The sequence below is a fragment of the Hemiscyllium ocellatum genome, chromosome 45, assembly GCF_020745735.1.
Source record: "Hemiscyllium ocellatum isolate sHemOce1 chromosome 45, sHemOce1.pat.X.cur, whole genome shotgun sequence".
NCBI lineage: Eukaryota > Metazoa > Chordata > Chondrichthyes > Orectolobiformes > Hemiscylliidae > Hemiscyllium > Hemiscyllium ocellatum.
In genome coordinates, this window is record NC_083445.1 from 42453 (window position 1) to 60769 (window position 18317).

The window sequence follows — 18317 nt, forward strand, 5'->3', positions numbered from 1 at the left end:
TGGCCCAACCAGTCCACACCGACCCTCTGAAGAGTAACTCACCCAGACTCATTTCCCTCTGACTAAAACACCTAACACTATGGGCAATTTACCTTACATGCACATTTTTGGACTGTGAGAGGAAACCAGAGCACCCAGAAGAAACCCACGCAGACACAGGGAGAAGGTGCAAACTCCACACAGTCACCCGAGACTAGAATCGAACTTGGGACTCTGGTGTTCTGAGGCAGCAATACTAACTACTGAGTCACTTGTTTCAAGATTACTTACATTGTGGAAACAGGCCCTTCGGCCCAACAAGCCCACACTGACCCGCCAAAGTGCAACCCACCCATACCCATACATTTACCCCTTCACCTAACACCGGGCAATTTAGCATGGCCAATTCACCTGACCTGCACATCTTTGGACTGTGGGAGGAAACTGGAGCACCCAGAGGAAAGCCACGCAGACACAGGGAGAATGTGCAAATTCCACACAGTCAGTCGCCTGAGGCGGGAATTGAACCCAGGTCTCTGGCGCTGTGAGGCAGCAGTGCTAACCATTGTGCTGTCATGAAGTAGTTTTATTACTTCAGAAAACTGTGGGTCAGTTGGAAATTGATTGGACAGGAATCCATTTTACACATGAAGGATGTATGCCAGAGTCTTAAATCTGTACAAGAGAATCAACTAGACACATATTGAAACACAGGAAGAACTTGTATATCCCATCTGCCAGTGAATTTACTAGGTTTCCACTATTAGATTGCCCAGCATGTCAGCTCCCCACCCTCCCAACACATTCAGCTCCTCCTCCCAAAGTCTTTTCACCACTCCCACAGCCTCCTATCATATGTGTATTGAATTAGCTTTATTGTCCCATGTATTCAAAATGAGTAGTGAAAAGTTGATAAGTTGTCACTTGCAGTGTCCTCTTGGTGCAAAGGTACCTTGGTACAGCTTTTCAAGATTGGTTACAGTGTAACAATATCACTAAATATACAATCTTGCATAGGTCAGAAAAACAGTAAGTTCAAAGACAAACATCATAATCTCCCTCCAAGGGTTCTCTGCATCAGATCAGCATAAGGGTCCTCTGTGTGATCTAACCACTGGCTGTCGCCACACACTGCACTGGGCTACAGACCCTACTTCACACAGGGCTGCTTGCATCCCTGCTTCAGGCTATTGGTTGCAGGTGTCCCCACTTGGCGGGCTTCCCTAATCATGGCTTGCAGTTTCCCCACTCTTGGTTCCCAGCTCCAAGTTTCTGCTTTTCGAGCTCTCAGCTTCGTGGACCCAAAGCTTCCCTGCCATAAATGCTTCATTCCCCCTGCTCGTCATCCTAGTGTATTACGGGGGAAGCTGCAAATGTGTTGCTGGTCAAAGCACAGCAGGTTAGGCAGCATCTCAGGAATAGAGAATTCGACGTTTCGAGCATAAGCCCTTCATCAGGAATAAGAGAGAGAGAGCCAAGCCGGCTGAGATAAAAGGTAGGGAGGAGGGACTAGGGGGAGGGGCGATGGAGGTGGGATAGGTGGAAGGAGGTCAAGGTGAGGGTGATAGGCCGGAGTGGGGTGGGGGCGGAGAGGTCAGGAAGAGGATTGCAGGTTAGGAGGGCGGTGCTGAGTTGAGGGAACCGACTGAGACAAGGTGGGGGGAGGGGAAATGAGGAAGCTGGAGAAATCTGAATTCATACCTTGTGGTTGGAGGGTTCCCAGGCGGAAGATGAGGCGCTCCTCCTCCAGCCGTCGTGTAGTTGTGTTCTGCCGGTGGAGGAGTCCAAGGACCTGCATGTCCTCGGTGGAGTGGGAGGGGGAGTTAAAGTGTTGAGCCACGGGGTGATTGGGTTGGTTGGTTCGGGCGGCCCAGAGGTGTTCTCTGAAGCGTTCCGCAAGTAAGCGGCTTGTCTCACCAATATAGAGGAGGCCACATCGGGTGCAGCGGATGCAATAGATGATGTGTGTGGAGGTACAGGTGAACTTGTGGCGGATATGGAAGGATCCCTTGGGGCCTTGGAGGGAAGTGAGTGTGGAGGTGTGGGCGCAAGTTTTACATTTCCTGCGGTTGCAGGGGAAGGTGCCGGGGGTGGAGGTTGGGTTGGTGGGGGGTGTGGATCTGACAAGGGAGTCATGAAGGGAGTGGTCCTTGCGGAACGCTGATAGGGGAGGGGAGGGAAATATATCCTTGGTGGTGGGGTCCGTTTGGAGGTGGCGGAAATGGCGGCGGATAATACGTTGTATGCGCAGGTTGGTGGGGTGGTAGGTGAGAACCAGTGGGGTTCTGTCTTGGTGGTGGTTGGAGGAGCGGGGCTCAAGGGCGGAGGAGCGGGAAGTGGAGGAGATGCGGTGGAGGGCATCGTCGATCACGTCTGGGGGGAATCTGCGGTCCTTGAAGAAGGAGGCCATCTGGGTTGTGCGGTGTTGGAATTGGTCCTCCTGGGAGCAGATGCGGCGGAGACGAAGGAATTGGGAATATGGGATGGCGTTTTTACAGGGGGCAGGGTGGGAGGAGGTGTAGTCCAGGTAGCTGTGGGAGTCAGTCGGTTTATAATAGATGTCTGTGTTGAGTCGGTCGCCCGAGATAGAAATGGAAAGGTCTAGGAAGGGGAGGGTTACTATTACGGGGGAAAGTGAGGACTGCAGATGCTGGAGATCAGAGCTGAAAATGTGTTGCTGGAAAAGCGCAGCAGGTCAGATTCCTGAAGAAGGGCTCATGCCCGAAACGTCGATTCTCCTGCTCTTTGGATGCTGTCTGACCTGCTGTACCTTTCCAGCAACACATTTTCAGCTTTCGATCCTAGTAACATGCTTGTGACTGATATTATTCTCCTCCTCCTGCTGGTGACCCTGGGGTACTGCACCTCCCGCGGGCAACACTGGATTTTTATCGTCTGGCGGTGTATGCTGAAGCGGAAGTGATGCAGCAGGTCAGGTGGTGTGGTGTCACTGAGCATGCGTTGGAGTGGGTTGTGAACAAGTGAGTTTCGGTGAAATGTTGGGCCTTTCCCCGGCCTCTGTGGAGAATCAGCAAGTGACAGTGTGGTTCCCTTAGGGCAGGAACAGAGGCATGATGTTTTGTCTGCAGCAGTTTGTGGAGTTGTGAGAAATAGTGGAAGTTTCAGATTGGTTTTGATAATCTCACTTTCCTGACATCCGCTCAAGTGCAACAATCTCGAAATGAAAGTGTATCTGGAAATGGGATGGAGTCAGAGACAGGAGCAGAAGGTAATGCTATAGGAAGGTGCTGGTTTTAGGTCTCGTTTACATTTTTAAACTCACCCTAAACCTCGACTCTGGTTTGTAACCAGATTATAAAGTTCATAGGTGATATGGAGATTGACAAATCAATAACTACAGGATCACAAACTGGGAGGTGAAAAAGGCTGAAGGCCAATACTGAGGAGGCAAATAAACAAGTAATGTATTTTCAGAGGATTCACAATGAAAGATTGATTTCCAAATGTTACCATTAGATAAAACTCAGCAGAGCGACATTACGAATGATATAAACAGATGGTAAAGAATTAGAAAGTAACAGTCACTGATAGAACCACTAGTGTTGCTCAAAAAATACACATTTGAAGCTTTTCATCTTTCTCTCATTGGGACATTTTGTGGAAATGGCTAAGATGGTAAATCAATGTTTTATGATGTGGAAGTGCCAGTGTTGGACTTGGGTAGTTGAAGTGCTCATGCCCAAAATGTCGATTCTCCTGCTCCTTGGATGCTGCCTGACCTGCTGCACTTTTCCAGCAACACATTTTCAGCTGGGCTAGTTGAAGTCAAATGAAACCAGGTTATGGTCCATCAGGCTTATTTGAAATCACAAGTTTTTGGAGCGCTGGTCCTTAGGTGAAGTCAGGTTTCACCTGATGGAGTAGTGCTCCAAAAGCTTGTGATTTCAAAAAACTTGTGGACTATAACCTAGTGTTGTGTGACTTCTGTCAATATTTAATATTAGTTTTCATGGTGGATCACATTGAAGCTATTCCATTAGGAACAGATAATTTAGAGATTAAAGCAATTAACTTAAAACAATTGCTGTATCTATGGAAAAATAACTGAGTAAACCATTGAAAGAACTAAAGACAGACAAGTCCCCAGAACCTGATAGCCTACATCCTGGGGTATTAAGGAAAATGCAGCAGAGATGGTAGATGCATTAAATGCAATATTGCAAAATTCTGTGGATTATGGAAAAGTTCTAGTGGATTTGAAAATTTCTATTGCAACACCCTTATTCAAAAAGTAAGGGAGTCAGAATATAGGAAACCATAGACCAGTTGGTATAACAACTATCACTGGGGAGTTGTTAGAATCTATAAGGGAGTTTGAGAAAATCTGTAGCTCAGGTTGAGGTTCTGGATATAAGTTTGCTCACTGAGCTGGAAGATTTGTTCTCACTATCATAACCATACTAGATAACATCATCAATGAGCCTCCACATGAAGCACTGGTGCCGTGGCCCACATTCTATTTATGTTGAGGTTTCTTGGGTTGTCATTTCCCGTGTGATGTAGTTTCCTGTTCTTTTTCTCAGGAGGTGGAAAATGGGATCTAAGTCAATGTGTTTGTTGATAGAATTTTTTTTAGATTAGATTAGATTACTTACAGTGTGGAAACAGGCCCTTCGGCTCAACAAGTCCACACCGACCTGCCGAAGCGCAACCCATCCATACCGCTACATTTACCCCTTACCTAACACTACAGGCAATTTAGCAAGGCCAATTCACCTGACCCGCACATCTTTGGACTGTGGGAGGAAACCGGAGCACCCGGAGGAAACCCACGCAGACACGGGGAGAACATGCAAACTCCACACAGTCTGTCGCCTGAGTCGGGAATTGAACCTGGGTCTCAGGCGCTGTGAGGCAGCAGTGCTAACCACTGTGCCACCGTGCTGCCCATGGTTGGAATGCCATGCTTTTGAATTCTCATGCATGTCTCTGTTTGGCATGTCCGAGGGATGGGTGTGTTGTCCGTGTCAAGGCGGTGTCCTTCCTCATCTGCATGGAAGGATATTAGTAATAGTGAGTCATGTGTTTTTGTGGCTAGTTGACGTTCATTTGTCCTGGTGGCAAGTTGTCTGCCTGTTTGTCCAACGTAGTGTTTGTTACAGTTCTTGCAAGGTATTTTGTAAATGATGTTTGTTTTGCTTGTTGTCTGTGTACAGTCTTTTAAGTTCGTTAGAATTCACGTTAGAATTAGAGGGAGTCAATTTAGAATGAAAATGAGATATTTCTTCAGCCAGTGAGTGGTGGGCCTGTGGAATTCATTGTCACGGAGCGCAGTGGAGGCTGGGCTGTTAAATGTCTTCAAGGCAGAGATTGATAAATTCTTGATCTCGCAAAGAATTAAGAACTACAGGGAGAGTGCGGATAAGTGGAGTTGAAATGCCCATCAGCCATGATTAAATGGCAGAGTGGACTCAATGGGCTGAGTGGCCTTACTTCCCCTCCTATGTCTTATGGTCTAAGCCATGGATAGATTAGATTACTTACAGTGTGGAAACATGCCCTTCGGCCCAACAAGTCCACACCGACCCGCCGAAGCGCAACCCACCCATACCCCTACATTTACCCCTTACCTAACACTACGGGCAATTTAACATGGCCAATTCACCTGACCCGCATATCTTTGGACTGTGGGAGGAAACCGGAGCACCCGGAGGAAACCCACGCAGACACGGGGAGAACGTGCAAACTCCACACAGTCAGTCGCCTGAGTCGGGAATTGAACCCGGGTCTCAGGCGCTGTGAGACAGCAGTGCTAACCACTGTGCCACCGTGCTGCCCAAGAGTGTGAGGTTAGATTCATTTTGGTCAGAGGAATAAGAAGGCAACTTGAGAGGGCTTCAGTGCAGAGGAATTTGAGTGTCCTTGTGTATGGGTTGCAGAAAGCTAGTATGCAGGTACAGCAGGTCATAAGGAAATCAAATGGAATTCTGACATTTATTGCTAAAGGAATGGAGTATAAAAACAGGCAAATGTTGCTGTAACTATACAAGGTACTGGTGAGACCACATCTAGTGTACTTTGTATGGTTTTGTTCCCCTTTCTCTAGGAGAGATGTAATTGCATTGGAGACAGTTCAGAGAAGGTTGAAAGCTCAATCACTGTGAGAAGATATGCTCAACAGGGAAAGATGAGTCATAGCAACAGGAATAGAAGTAAAAAGAAACAAAATATCCATATCATTGAAGATGACAGAGTTCAGGGCACAACAGATATAGGAACCATCCAAATGAAGTATCTGGATCCAACAGAGAAAATTCTGGCGGTCATTCAAATCTATCAGGAGAGTGGGAAGCAAGCATACAACTCTCAATGGTAACCCCAGGAGTGGTGTTCTGAAACTGAATAGGATCATATCAATTGTGGTAGAATAATATGCTGCAACAGCTCGGAATAGCCCAAATCTAATGACACACAAAGGAAACAGATGTTAACTCTGTGTTCAGTGTCACTGTAACAAATGGCCCAGGGTTGAACAGTTGAAATGAGATGGAAGAGTTGTCACTGAGGGCTAAAGGTAGCAAGCCCATCGAGTGCATTGTATCAGAGGTTTTCACTGAGACAGCTGGATGCCTTGAGCATCAGACCACGATTAGTGATAAAACCGGTGATTCAAATCAAATCCCAGATAGAAGGAAAGTTTGAATGAGAGCTTCTATAGAAGGAAGAAAAGCTGATTGCCAAAGCCGCAGAGCCTATGGTTTGAGTAAAATGAATTATTTTGAGAAAAAGACAGGTGTAAATTTACCTGCAATTGATAGGTCTTTATCAAGCAATAAAGAGGAACTACAATGTCATCCCGACATCAGAAGAGATCCACCTAGCATTAATAAATGAAAATATTTTCAGAAAGCTCTGTGTCCTAAATGCCTACTGGAATATAAAGCTCAACAAGAAATCTTTGTTGTTCACAACTTTCAACATACTGGTTGACTGGTGTAGGTTCCTGAGTTTACCTTTTAGAATTAAAGTGAGCCAGGATGTAGTCTTACGGAAGGTAGGAGAGACATACAGGGATGCAGAAGAACAGTCAGCATACTGATTCTTTCTCGAACATTGGTGTAATTGGAAAACATCAGAGAACCAGGAAAGCTGGGATCAAGCTAAGCACAAATAAATGCATTATGAAGTTGACAACATGCCAATTCTTCTAATGGTGTACACTTCTGACAAAGTCAATTTGAGTCCCAAGAAAGTGGGACTAAGCACAGGCAAAGTGGTATTATGAGCTGCCTTTCTGTAGGTTTCTTTTTCTAAAAAGTATTTGTCTTAACAGCTGTCTGAGTCATTTACACATTGCTATATCTGCTAACTGCTGAAGACAGAAATTAATGTAGGGCAGACTGGAAATAGCTGTTTTACAGTTTGTCATGAATCTGATCAGATTAGTTTAAAGTTGCAAGAACAAGGCGATTTTGTTTATTCTACTCGTGAAACAGATTAGTGGCTAACGTTCTCAGATTTATCAGATTTATAAATATATAAAATACAAGAGTGAACACTGTAACACACTTAACAGACAGGACTGAATTGTTTCTTGTTACCATGTGAGACTGGGAGTGTGTGTGAATGCTTGTATTTGACTCTGCTCATTCCACTGACATCTGCGCTTTTTGTGATTTCTCCTCAGGGGACCAGCTGGAATGGATGTGTGTTATAATGTTGTTGTCGGCAGTTTCTTCATTTTCCAGGTCCTATATCATAATGTCACTCCCCGTCTCTCCACTCTGCTCAGCTGTGGATACAAGAACTTATCTTGGGAACAAAAAACGGAATGGAACTCAAGGTATTTCATAGAATCATAGAATCCTTACAGTGTGGAAGGTGGCCATTCACCCCATTGAATCCACAATAACCCTTGTACAGCATCCTGCCAAAGCCACCCCTTTCCCCTATCCCTATAACCCTGTTTCCCATAGCTAATCCACCTAGCCTGCACATCCCTGGACATTATGTGGGATTCAGTGGAAGTCCACAACAAGAAAGTGTTAAATTGGATTTAAACAGATCAGAGAAAACATAATAGAACTTGATTAGATCAGGGATGAGTTCTTGGCAGCTACTTACAGGGCAAGATGAGTGGTTTTGATTTGGTAAATGGGGAACTGATTATAAAGGGAACATGGGACCTTTAAAATGGTTGAAGCACTTGGGCGAACAGCAGGGGGTAACCATGATACTAAATTCACATGATGCGTAGTACTTCACTGAACAATCACTGTTAATGGTTGAAGTGCTAAAGTGGACAGCAGGAGGTAAATGCAGAGATCAGTTTCAATTGACTTTGCTATAGACAGAACAAATACAGTTACACCCAAACCACAGAAACCACAAGGGTGTAAGAATGTGAGCCACGATCGGAGAGGGAGGACTGCCTTATAGCATCTATGAAGCTGTCACATCTTTGTAGTTGTCTTGTACCATTCATGTAACTTATCATACTTCTGCAATAAAGACATAAAGAAGACAAGTGTGGAATTCCAGTGCCTGGTTGTTCCTATTTTAAGGGAAAATGAGTACTCAGCAGGCAAGTTAGCATGGCCAATCCAGCTAACCTGCATGCCTTTGGACTGTGAGAAGAAACTGGACTATCCAGAAGAAACCCATACAGACACGGGGAGAACGTGCAAACTTCATAAAGGCACTCACCCAAGGCTGGAATCAATCCTGGGTCCCTGGTGCTGTGTGGCAGTAGTGCTAACCACTGAGCCACTGCAGCTGGGAGCTGGGAGCACGTGGACAATTTCAATTAAGGTAGTAGAAGTAGTGTTGCTGGGCTAGTGTTCCAGAACCCCAAGCTAATGGATTGGACATGTAGATTTGAATACCACCTTGATAAATAGTGAAATTTGAAATCAATAAAAAGCTAGCCCAGTGCCAATCATGTAATCAATGTTGATTGCTCTTTCAAAATAAAACCCATCTGATTCAGTAAATTTTTTTGGAGAAGGAAGTCTGCCAGACTCCTGACCCACATTGGGTGGACTCTTATCTGTCCTCTGAAATAGCCCCAGCAAGCACTCCGATCTAGGGGCAATTAGGAACAGGGATAAAAGCTGGCCCAGCCAGCATCGTCCACATCCCCTGAATAAGCATTTGCAACTGGAGAAGCATCATCTGAAGAGAGGGTGGCAGGGCTAGTGATACAAGAGGAGGTGCTCTTGCAAGAGTAGGGATGCAAAGGGCCAAACGGCGACTTGTTGTGTTCCCTTATCTCGCCTCCTCCTCTCCTCACTGTTATTTTGCCAATAGATTGAATCCACATTGCAAAGATCCGGAGACGTGATCTGAACTTCTTTGGTTGATTTGTTGCCAGGCTGATGATGTTGACCTTTGTATGAGGCAGTCTATATCCGTTGAAGAGATCTTTGCTGCCGATTTGAAGCAGAAATTGCCACCAGAGTCATTCTGGATTAGTGGTGCTGGAAGAGCACAGCAGTTCAGGCAGCATCCAAGGAGCAGCGAAATCAACATTTCAGGCAAAATCCCTTCATCAGGAATCCTGATGAAGGGCTTTTGCCCGAAACGTCGATTTTGCTGCTCCTTGGATGCTGCCTGAACAGCTGTGCTCTTCCAGCACCACTAATCCAGAATCTGGTTTCCAGCATCTGCAGTCATTGTTTTTACCAGAGTCATTCTGCCTGCCTCTGTTGGCTGCTCAAATATATTTATGTTTAGGGTACATTCATCACGTACATGAGTCAGGCAGAGACTGGGTATCGTTCACAGCACACTTACACTTACTGGCATGTAAGAACAAATAGGATTATGTCTGAAGTGGCTTCTATCTGAAGCACTTCAAAACAACAGCATGTCATACAGTAGGAGCTTGGGGAATGCGCACATTTTACTGACTGTGTAATCATTAGACTTGATTATTCCAACTCTTCATTGAATAGCCTCCTATTTGCCACCCACCATAAATTTGATCTATGCTAACAATTTCCTAACTTGCACCAAGTCCCATTTACTTGTTGTCATTACTTTTTCAGATTTACATTGGTCTTGATATTGTGTTTTTTTTGTTTACAAATCCCTCTTTATCCCCTACATCCCTCCAAGATCTCTGTACCCTTATTCCTGCGCATCCCATTTATTAATTTCACTATTGGCAGCTGTGCCTCAAACTGAATAAACCCTAAGGGGTAGAACTTGTGCCCTAAACATCCCACCGACTATGCCTTTCACTTCTCTTTTATAATGCTTCTTTAAACCTATCGATTTGATTACACTTCAGGTTATCTGTACTAATATAACTTCTGGTGGCTACTTTTTGTATTCTGTAAACACAAGCTGATGATGTTGGGTGTGTTGCAAGTGAGGCTTAGCACCTTTTCCTCACCACTGAATTGAATCCCTTCATTCCAGTATAATTCTCATAAAACTTTGTTAAAACATTGGTGAGGGTTACATCAATCTTCCCAATGTAAAGTGCCCACAACCGAGCTCCATACTCCATCTGAGATAAAACCAGTGTTGAATGAAAGTTGTGCATAACTTCCTCATTTATCAGTGATTCTTTCCTAAATGGAGCATCTGCTGAACTGGCAGACTGAGAAGAAAGTGAACACCTCAGTCCACGTTGAATTTAAGCATATATTCCAGTGGTGAATAATCATTTCAGCTACAAATTATTGACATCTCTGAAATTTAAAATTTGATTGAGGTACTGTTAGCAGCCCAACAAGGTAAGGGTTTGTAATGTTCAGGTGACCATCCAAAACTAGTGCAATAATTTCAACTATAATCATATTCATAGTCATAAAGATGTACAGCACGGAAACAGACCCTTCAGTCCAAATTGTCCATGCTGACCAGATATCCTAAATTATTCTAGTCTCATGATGTAAATGCTATCACAAGAATGATAGCATTTATATATATTATCTTTACATATAATTTTTATATCTATAAAATCTATTTTTTTAAAAACAGAATAAACTAGAACAGCCAGGAATTCACTTCTATTTAATCCTGATAATGTTGTAAACCAGGATCTCCGATGCAATGACTGTTACTGTACTTATTGCTGTAGTTCTATTTGTCTTGCAATCTACCAATCCTTTGTGACGCTTCCAAACATTTTTGAGGTTATTGGGTGAACTCTGATTTTTAACTTCCTTCTAATGAATTACTTAAAATGTCACGTTAGTATCCAATTGCAATTTAAAAACCAGAGTGTAATTGAATATAAAGAGAATCATACTTTGTCAATCAGTTATATCTGTGATAATTATTCAATTGAGTAACATAATTACTTTGATGTCTTTCATACTGACATTCATAACAGATCAACTTTAAAGTTAACCACCAAAATCTGTGTAGTATAGAAAAAAAATACTAATTATGAAAAAAGAATTGTGGTTCTTCACATGGAGATACTGCTCCCTTGATTAGAAAATGGGCTACCTCATAAAAAGAAACTGCGCAGGTTTAAGGATTGAGAAGTGAGGTGATACACTTTGGGAAGAATAACAGGAAGGCAGAGTACTGGATCAGTGGAAAGATTCTTGGTAGTGTGGATGTGCAAAGGGGTCTTGGAGTCCATGTGCATAGATCTCTTCAAGTTGCCACCCAGGTGGATAGTGCTGTTAAGAAGCCATACGGTGTGTTAGGTTTCATTGGTGGAGGGATTGAGTTCCGGAACCGCAATATCATGTTGCAGCTATACGGTGGCACAGTGGTTAGCACTGCTGCCTCACAGTGCCTGAGACCCGGGTTCAATTCCTGACTCAGGCGACTGACTGTGTGGAGTTTGCACGTTCTCCCCGTGTCTGCGTGGGTTTCCTCTGGGTGCTCTGGTTTCCTCCCACAGTCCAAAGATGTGCGGGTCAGATGAATTGGCCAAGCTAAATTGCCCGTAGTGTTAGGTAAGGGGTAAATGTAGGGGTATGGGTGGGTTGCGCTTTGGCGGGTCGGTGTGGACTTGTTGGGCCTAAGGGCCTGTTTCCACACTGTAAGTAATCTAATCTAAAAAAAAACTTGGAATATTGTGTACAGTTCTGGTCGGAGGAGAAAGTGAGGACTGCAGATGCTGGAGATCAGAGCTGAAAATGTGTTGCTGGAAAAGTGCAGCAGGTCAGGCAGTATCCAAAGAGTAGGAGAATCGACGTTTCAGGCATGAGCCCTTCTTCAGGAATGAGGAGAGTGTGCCAAGCAGGCTAAGATAAAAGGTAGGGAGGAGGGACTTGGGGGAGGGGCGTTGGAAATGCGATAGGTGGAAGGAGGTCAAGGTGAGGGTGATAGGCCGGAGTGGGGGTAGAGAGGTCAGGAAGAAGATTGCAGGTTAGGAAGGCGGTGCTGAGTTCACCTAACCTGCAATCTTCTTCCTGACCTCTCCACCTCCACCTCCACTCCGGCTTATGCCCGAAACATCGATTCTCCTGCTCTTTGGATGCTGCCTGACCTGCTGCGCTTTTCCAGCAACACATTTTCAATACAGTTCTGGTGCCCATATTTCAGGAAGGATGTGGAAGCATTGGAAAAGGTGCAGAGGAGATTTACCAGGATGTTGCCTGGTCTGAAGGGAAGGTCTTATGAGAAAGGCTGAGAGACTTGGGTCTGTTCTCACTGGAAAAAAGAAGGCTAAGGGGGGATTTGATAGAGACATACAAGATTATCAGAGGATTAGATAGGGTAGACAGTGAAAGACTTTTTCCTAGGATGATGACGTCAGCTTGTATGAGAGGGCTCAACTATAAATTGAGGGGTGATAGATTTAAGACAGATGTCAGTGGCAGGTTCTTTATGCAGAGAGTGGTAAGGGTGTGGAATACCATACCTGCTAATGTAGTCAACTCAGCCACTTTAGGGAGATTTAAATAATCCTTAGATAAGCACATGCATGATTTTGGGATAGTGTAGGGGGAACGGGCTGAGAGTAGTTCACAGGTCGGCGCAACATCGAGGGCCGAAGGGCCTGTTCTGCGCTGTATTGTTCTATGTTCTAAGCACATGTGCATCCACAGTACTCACATCTATTCTGACCATATAATACTGTTTAACTATGCGATTGGTCCTCATCCTATCAAAACAAACCTTAGCTCACTAACATACCAACTTGTTTTACATTTGCAATTCCCTGTACTCCTTTCATTTATTTCTCACTGTGTCTCCTTAGATGTGTCTCCACGATTCATGCTCTTGTGGTCGGAGGACTAGCTTTATATATCCTTTGGTTCGATGATCTTGTCAACAAAGACCATATCTGGTAAGAGACTATAATGTGGAAGTGTTGGTGTTGGACTGGGTTGGACAAGGTCCGAAGTCAGAGTACACAAGGTCCATTTGAAATCACAAGCTCTCGGAGGGTTGCTCTGTTCTCAAGTGAACTTCACCTGACAAAGGGGCAACCTTCCAATAGCTTGTATTGTCTGACTTCTGACCTCCTTACAGTACTGACCCCTTTAGTGACATTAGGATCAAAGGAATGGGAAGGAACTTTCACCAAACATTTAATCTAGTCCTGGGGCAGCAAAGGTTGTTTTTCTATGAATCAGTCCCATGAGCTGGAAGTTCTGGTGTTCATGATTCTGTGTATTACTGCTGTTAAGAATGTAATCTAGGAGATTCAAGATGGCGGTGACCCAGCAAGTCTGAGTCTGTAGTACTCTGCCCAAGATTCAGGCAAAGTGGGGTATCAGCCTCCACCACATCCTCTAAACCATTTAAAATAACTTTTACCCAACATATTTCGTCATTTTGCACCAAACTTGAACAGTTTGGTGCTGTGCTTAAAATGACTAAAGGAAAAAATGCTCGCACCAGGCAGTGACCCCTCCCCCACCCCCAACCCTCCAGCAGCAGCGGAGACATCCACAGCCGCCTCGGGGGACTTACCAGCAGAGGCGAGCCTGGTCTCCGTGATTAACAAGGAAAGGATCAATGACTTCATCGAAGGATCCAGGAGCAGGTGGGAGTCACTCTCGGTCGCGCTGCAAAGGCACGACCGAGAAATTGAAAAGCTCGAACATCGCATTGGAGGGGGGGAGCTAAAGGCCGCAACCTCAGAGACTGCCGCTGAATCAGCTGTGGGCCGGGTCCAGGCTCTCAAACAGCGAGTCCGAACCTTGGAAGAGCGCATCAACCTCAATAATCAAAGTTGTCGAAAAAATATTCTATTGCTGGGCCTTCCCGAACGGGAAGAGAAAGGCCAGCTGGTAGTTTTTTTTGATCATTGGCTCCCTGAAATATTAAAGCTGGAGCCCAGATCAAGTCAGGTGTGGGTAGAGTGGGCCCACAGGGTTGCTATCCGCAGGCCCGGGTCGGACCAGTGCCCCTGCCCAGTCCTGTTCCAGCTCTAATGCTATAGAGAGAAACAGATGCTCCTGGAAGCCTCTAGAATCCTGGGGAAGGATCCCCAGGCCATGGTGTACAAAGGCTCTAGGATTATGCTATTCCAGGATTTTTCTCCAGCTGTGGTCTCCAAAAGGAGGGCATTTGATGGGGCGAAGAAGCATCTGAGAGACTTAAACATCTAATATTCCTTGCATTACCCAGCAACCTGCGCTTTAGCCATGAAGGATCTGTTTAAAACTTTGGATCACCGGAGAAGGCTAAAGAATTTTTAGACTCTCTTAAATAGACTGTAAGAATTAAACTGTATGGCTAATGATGCTATTTTGCCCCCCTCCTCTCCCGGTTTACCTTTTCTTTCTCTTTTTATCCCCTTTATTTTTTAATATTGTTTCCAGGAGGCAAGGAGGGGGGCTTATTTGTTATCCACAATGTGATTTTCTTATTTTTTACAGGCCAGGCGACTAAGTTAACTTGTGTGTGTGGGAGTGGGAGCATTTGCTCTGTCCTACCTCAATTTGTTTTAGAGTGGCATTACTTTTTTCCTTCTTCTGTTATTATACTTAGTTATCTATTACTTGCTGGGATTGTAACCTTTATAGTTTTATATATTTATACTTTGTATTATCTTTACTAAACGTATTCAAGTTTGTGGGGAAGTGGGGCACTCACTTTTAACTTTGATTTTATTGTACATGTGAATTTATTTACTCTATTTTGTGGAGCCTGGGTCGAGGGCGGGGTACTGGTTGGAAGAGGATACAGTGGATTTATTGACGGGTAGTGATGCCCCCTGGGAGCAAGGGGGAAATCTCCTTTTAAATGTGTTTTATATTTTTCTTATTTAGAAATAGTTTTTAACTATAATGGCGTTAATGTATTAAAGAATTTCTACTTTTGTGAATTTTGTACGTCTGTGCTCAGTGTTTTGGGTGGGGTTCTTCCTCCCAGGGGGTCTCGGACTTGCCTGGACGATCACGGTTAGTCATTCGATTAGGTGGTGCATCTTGAATATCAAGGGGAGTAATTCACCAATCAAAAGGAAGAAAATACTATCAAACCTCAAAAAAGAAAGGGTTGATATAGTTCTCTTACAGGAGACACACTTACTGGATAAAGAGCACTTAAAATTACAACAAGGAAGATTCGATCAGGCCTTCTTTTCATCTTTTAGTTCCAAAAGTAAGGGAGTTGTCATTCTCATTCAGAAGAACCTTCCTTTCAAAATCTTAAGTCAGATAAAAGATGAATCTGGATGGTATATACTGATCAAAGCCCTCATAAATGGAGAGAAGTATGGAATTTTGAATGTTTATTGTCTCCTGGTACACCCCTTCAAATTTATAACGGAAGCGTTCTCCAAATTGATGGCTTTTGGGGCTCGTCACACAATTATAGGAGGAGATTGTAACTGTAGTATGGACCCAGAGATAGACAGGATACCCAAGAGTACTGTGGGTATATCTCTCCGATCCAGACAATTGGCGGATTTGAATAAGGAGCTAGGGTTAGTAATGTGTGGAGGTGCCTTCATCCGCAGGGCAGAGACTTTACCTTCTACTCTAACCCACATAAGTGTCATACTAGAATTAATATGTTTTTTGCTCCCTCGACCTCCTTGAACTCTACATTATCCTGCAAAATAGGTAATATGATAATCTCTGATCATGCTTCAGTATAAATGGAAGTTAAGACTAGGGATGATGAGACAAGCCCCCGACACTGGTGTATGGATTCCTTCTTAATGAAGGATAGTAAATTCATAAAATATTTCTCTCGAGAAAGTAGAACTTTTTTGGAAATTAACTCAGGCACGGCCAGTATCCCGTCGGTGATATGGGAGACCATTAAGGCTTATGAGCGAGGTCTCATTATTCCATAATTGGCGACGCAGAAAAAATAAAAGGGAGAACAACAGCGTCTACTCTAGGCTCGCTTGAAGGCAGCTGAGATAGTGTATGTTGATAGGGCCCTGATGAAGGGCTCTGGCCCGAAACGTCGAATTTCCTGTTCCTTGGATGCTGCCTGACCTGCTGTGCTTTAACCAGCAACACATGTTCAGCTATGTTGATAGGCCCTCTGTTGCTAAATTACAAAGGATTACAGCCCTTAGGACAGTCTTGAATTCCACACATACCCAAAAAAACAAAGAGGGAAATAATATTTGCAAAACAAAGACTACGAATATGGCGATAAGCCTGGTAGATACCTAGCATATGTTGCAAGTAGAAAAAAGGCCCCTCAGGCTATCATGTCCATGAGGGAAAGTGATGGTACTTTGATCCTTTTGCGGTCAAGAGTCAATACAGCCTTCAGAAAGTTTTATTTCTGATCTGTATAAATCACAGGATTGTGAAGACAGAACTAAGAAGATGGAGTCCTTTTTTAAAAGCCTGTCCTTTCCAGACTTAACCCCGGAAGGTGTTGATCCTGAATGCTCCCCTGACAACCCAGGAATACTTGATGCAATCAGGCAGCTTCAGAGCAGTAAAGCACCTGACCCAGATGGATTCCAGGCTGAATTCTACAAAGAGTTTATAGGGGTACTGGCTGGTCCACTTATAGACATGTATTATTATTCATATAGTCAGGGCTGCCTCCCGCCTTCAATGAGAGAAACAAATATTTCTCTCATCCTTAAAAAAGGAAAGGCTCCAGAAGACTGCACAGCATACAGACCAATATCTTTGCTAAATGTAGATTTTAAAATTCTTTCTAAAACATTAGCATTAAGGCTGGAGAGAGTCTTACCATATATTTATAAAAGAGGATCAGGCGGGGTTTGTTAAGGGCCGTAGATCATCTAATAATATTAGAAGGGTTTTAAATGTGATCCAAGTCTGTCATCAGGAAACAACACCGGGAATAGTCTCTTTAGATGCAGAGAAGGCATTCGATTGGGTTGAATGGTCATATCTGTTTTACACACTGGAAAAGTTTGGTGTCGGAGAAGTATTTGCTAAATGGGTCTTAATATTGTACAATGACCCCAAACCCCATGGTTACTAATGGTTTAGGTTTGGATAGCTTCAGTGTGGGTAGGGGCTGTCGTCACGGCTGTCCTCTCTCACTGTTATTATTCATGCTAATAATTGAACCACTAGCGGAAGGCTATACAGGCCGATTCTAATATAATGGCTCTGAGGGTTGGTTCAGGTAAACATAAAATTACCCTTTATGCAGATGATGTTCTCCTTTTTCTTAGTAATCCTTTGATATCTGTGCCCAGCTTGATCCAAGTAATTAATTTATTCAGTGCATTCTCAGGTTACAGAATCAATTTCACAAGATCAGAGGCCGTGCCGATGGGTGGCTTCACTATTACGTCTAGTTTATCAACGGGTCTTGCTTTTCATTTCAGTGCTCTCAGGAGGGCTTTTTATATTTAGGGATTTTTATCACCCCAGTTTTTGGTCAGCTGTACAAAGCCAATTTTGTGCATCTATTAAAGAGGATAAGGCAGGACTTTCAACGCTGGGGGTGGGGGGGGGGGGAGGAATCTCCTGATATCTTAGTTAGGCAGAATAGCTCTAATTAAAATGAATATTTTGCCTCGTCTCTTATACCCTATGAGAATGCTCCCTGTGCTGTTGCCAAGGCTGGCATTGCGTAAACTATATGGTTGGCTTGGTTCTTTCATTTGGAATTATAGACGGCCCCTTATTAAATTAAAGAAGCTGCAGCTCCCACAAGCAAGGGGAGGACTGGATTTTCCAGACTCTAGGAAGTACCAGCTGAGTTCTGTATTAAGATACATAGCCGACTGGGTCTCGTGTGACCCGCAATCAATCTGGCTGGACATTGAGGCTTCTCAAGCAAAGTGTCCCCTTATTAATCTCTTATTTTTAGATAAGATGAAAGTCATTATGGACCATTGTAAAAACCCTATTGTATTAAGTACCATTAAAGCTTGGAAGATAATGCAGTATGACAAGGGTAATTCACAAAAAACCTTCTTATACTCCTATAATGGGGGCATGGGATTTTCACCCGGGGCACACTGATGCTACATTTAAGGTCTGGAG

The 18317-nt window shown here is 44.0% G+C and overlaps 1 protein-coding gene across 3 annotated transcripts in view; it reads left to right on the forward strand.

Annotated features, from left to right (window-relative positions):
• The first annotated feature begins 2930 nt into the window (after positions 1 to 2930).
• LOC132835792 (TLC domain-containing protein 4-B-like) overlaps positions 2931 to 18317 on the forward strand; it is a 34242-nt gene continuing 18855 nt past the window's right edge. Inside the window, exons 1-3 of one of the 3 annotated variants that reach the window (XM_060854860.1) lie at positions 2931 to 2960; positions 7628 to 7783; positions 13118 to 13207. In XM_060854860.1, coding sequence (XP_060710843.1) covers positions 7641 to 7783; positions 13118 to 13207 — 233 coding nt within the window. In that variant the 5' untranslated portion in view covers positions 2931 to 2960; positions 7628 to 7640. The other 2 variants (XM_060854859.1, XM_060854861.1) reach the window with 2 other exon arrangements.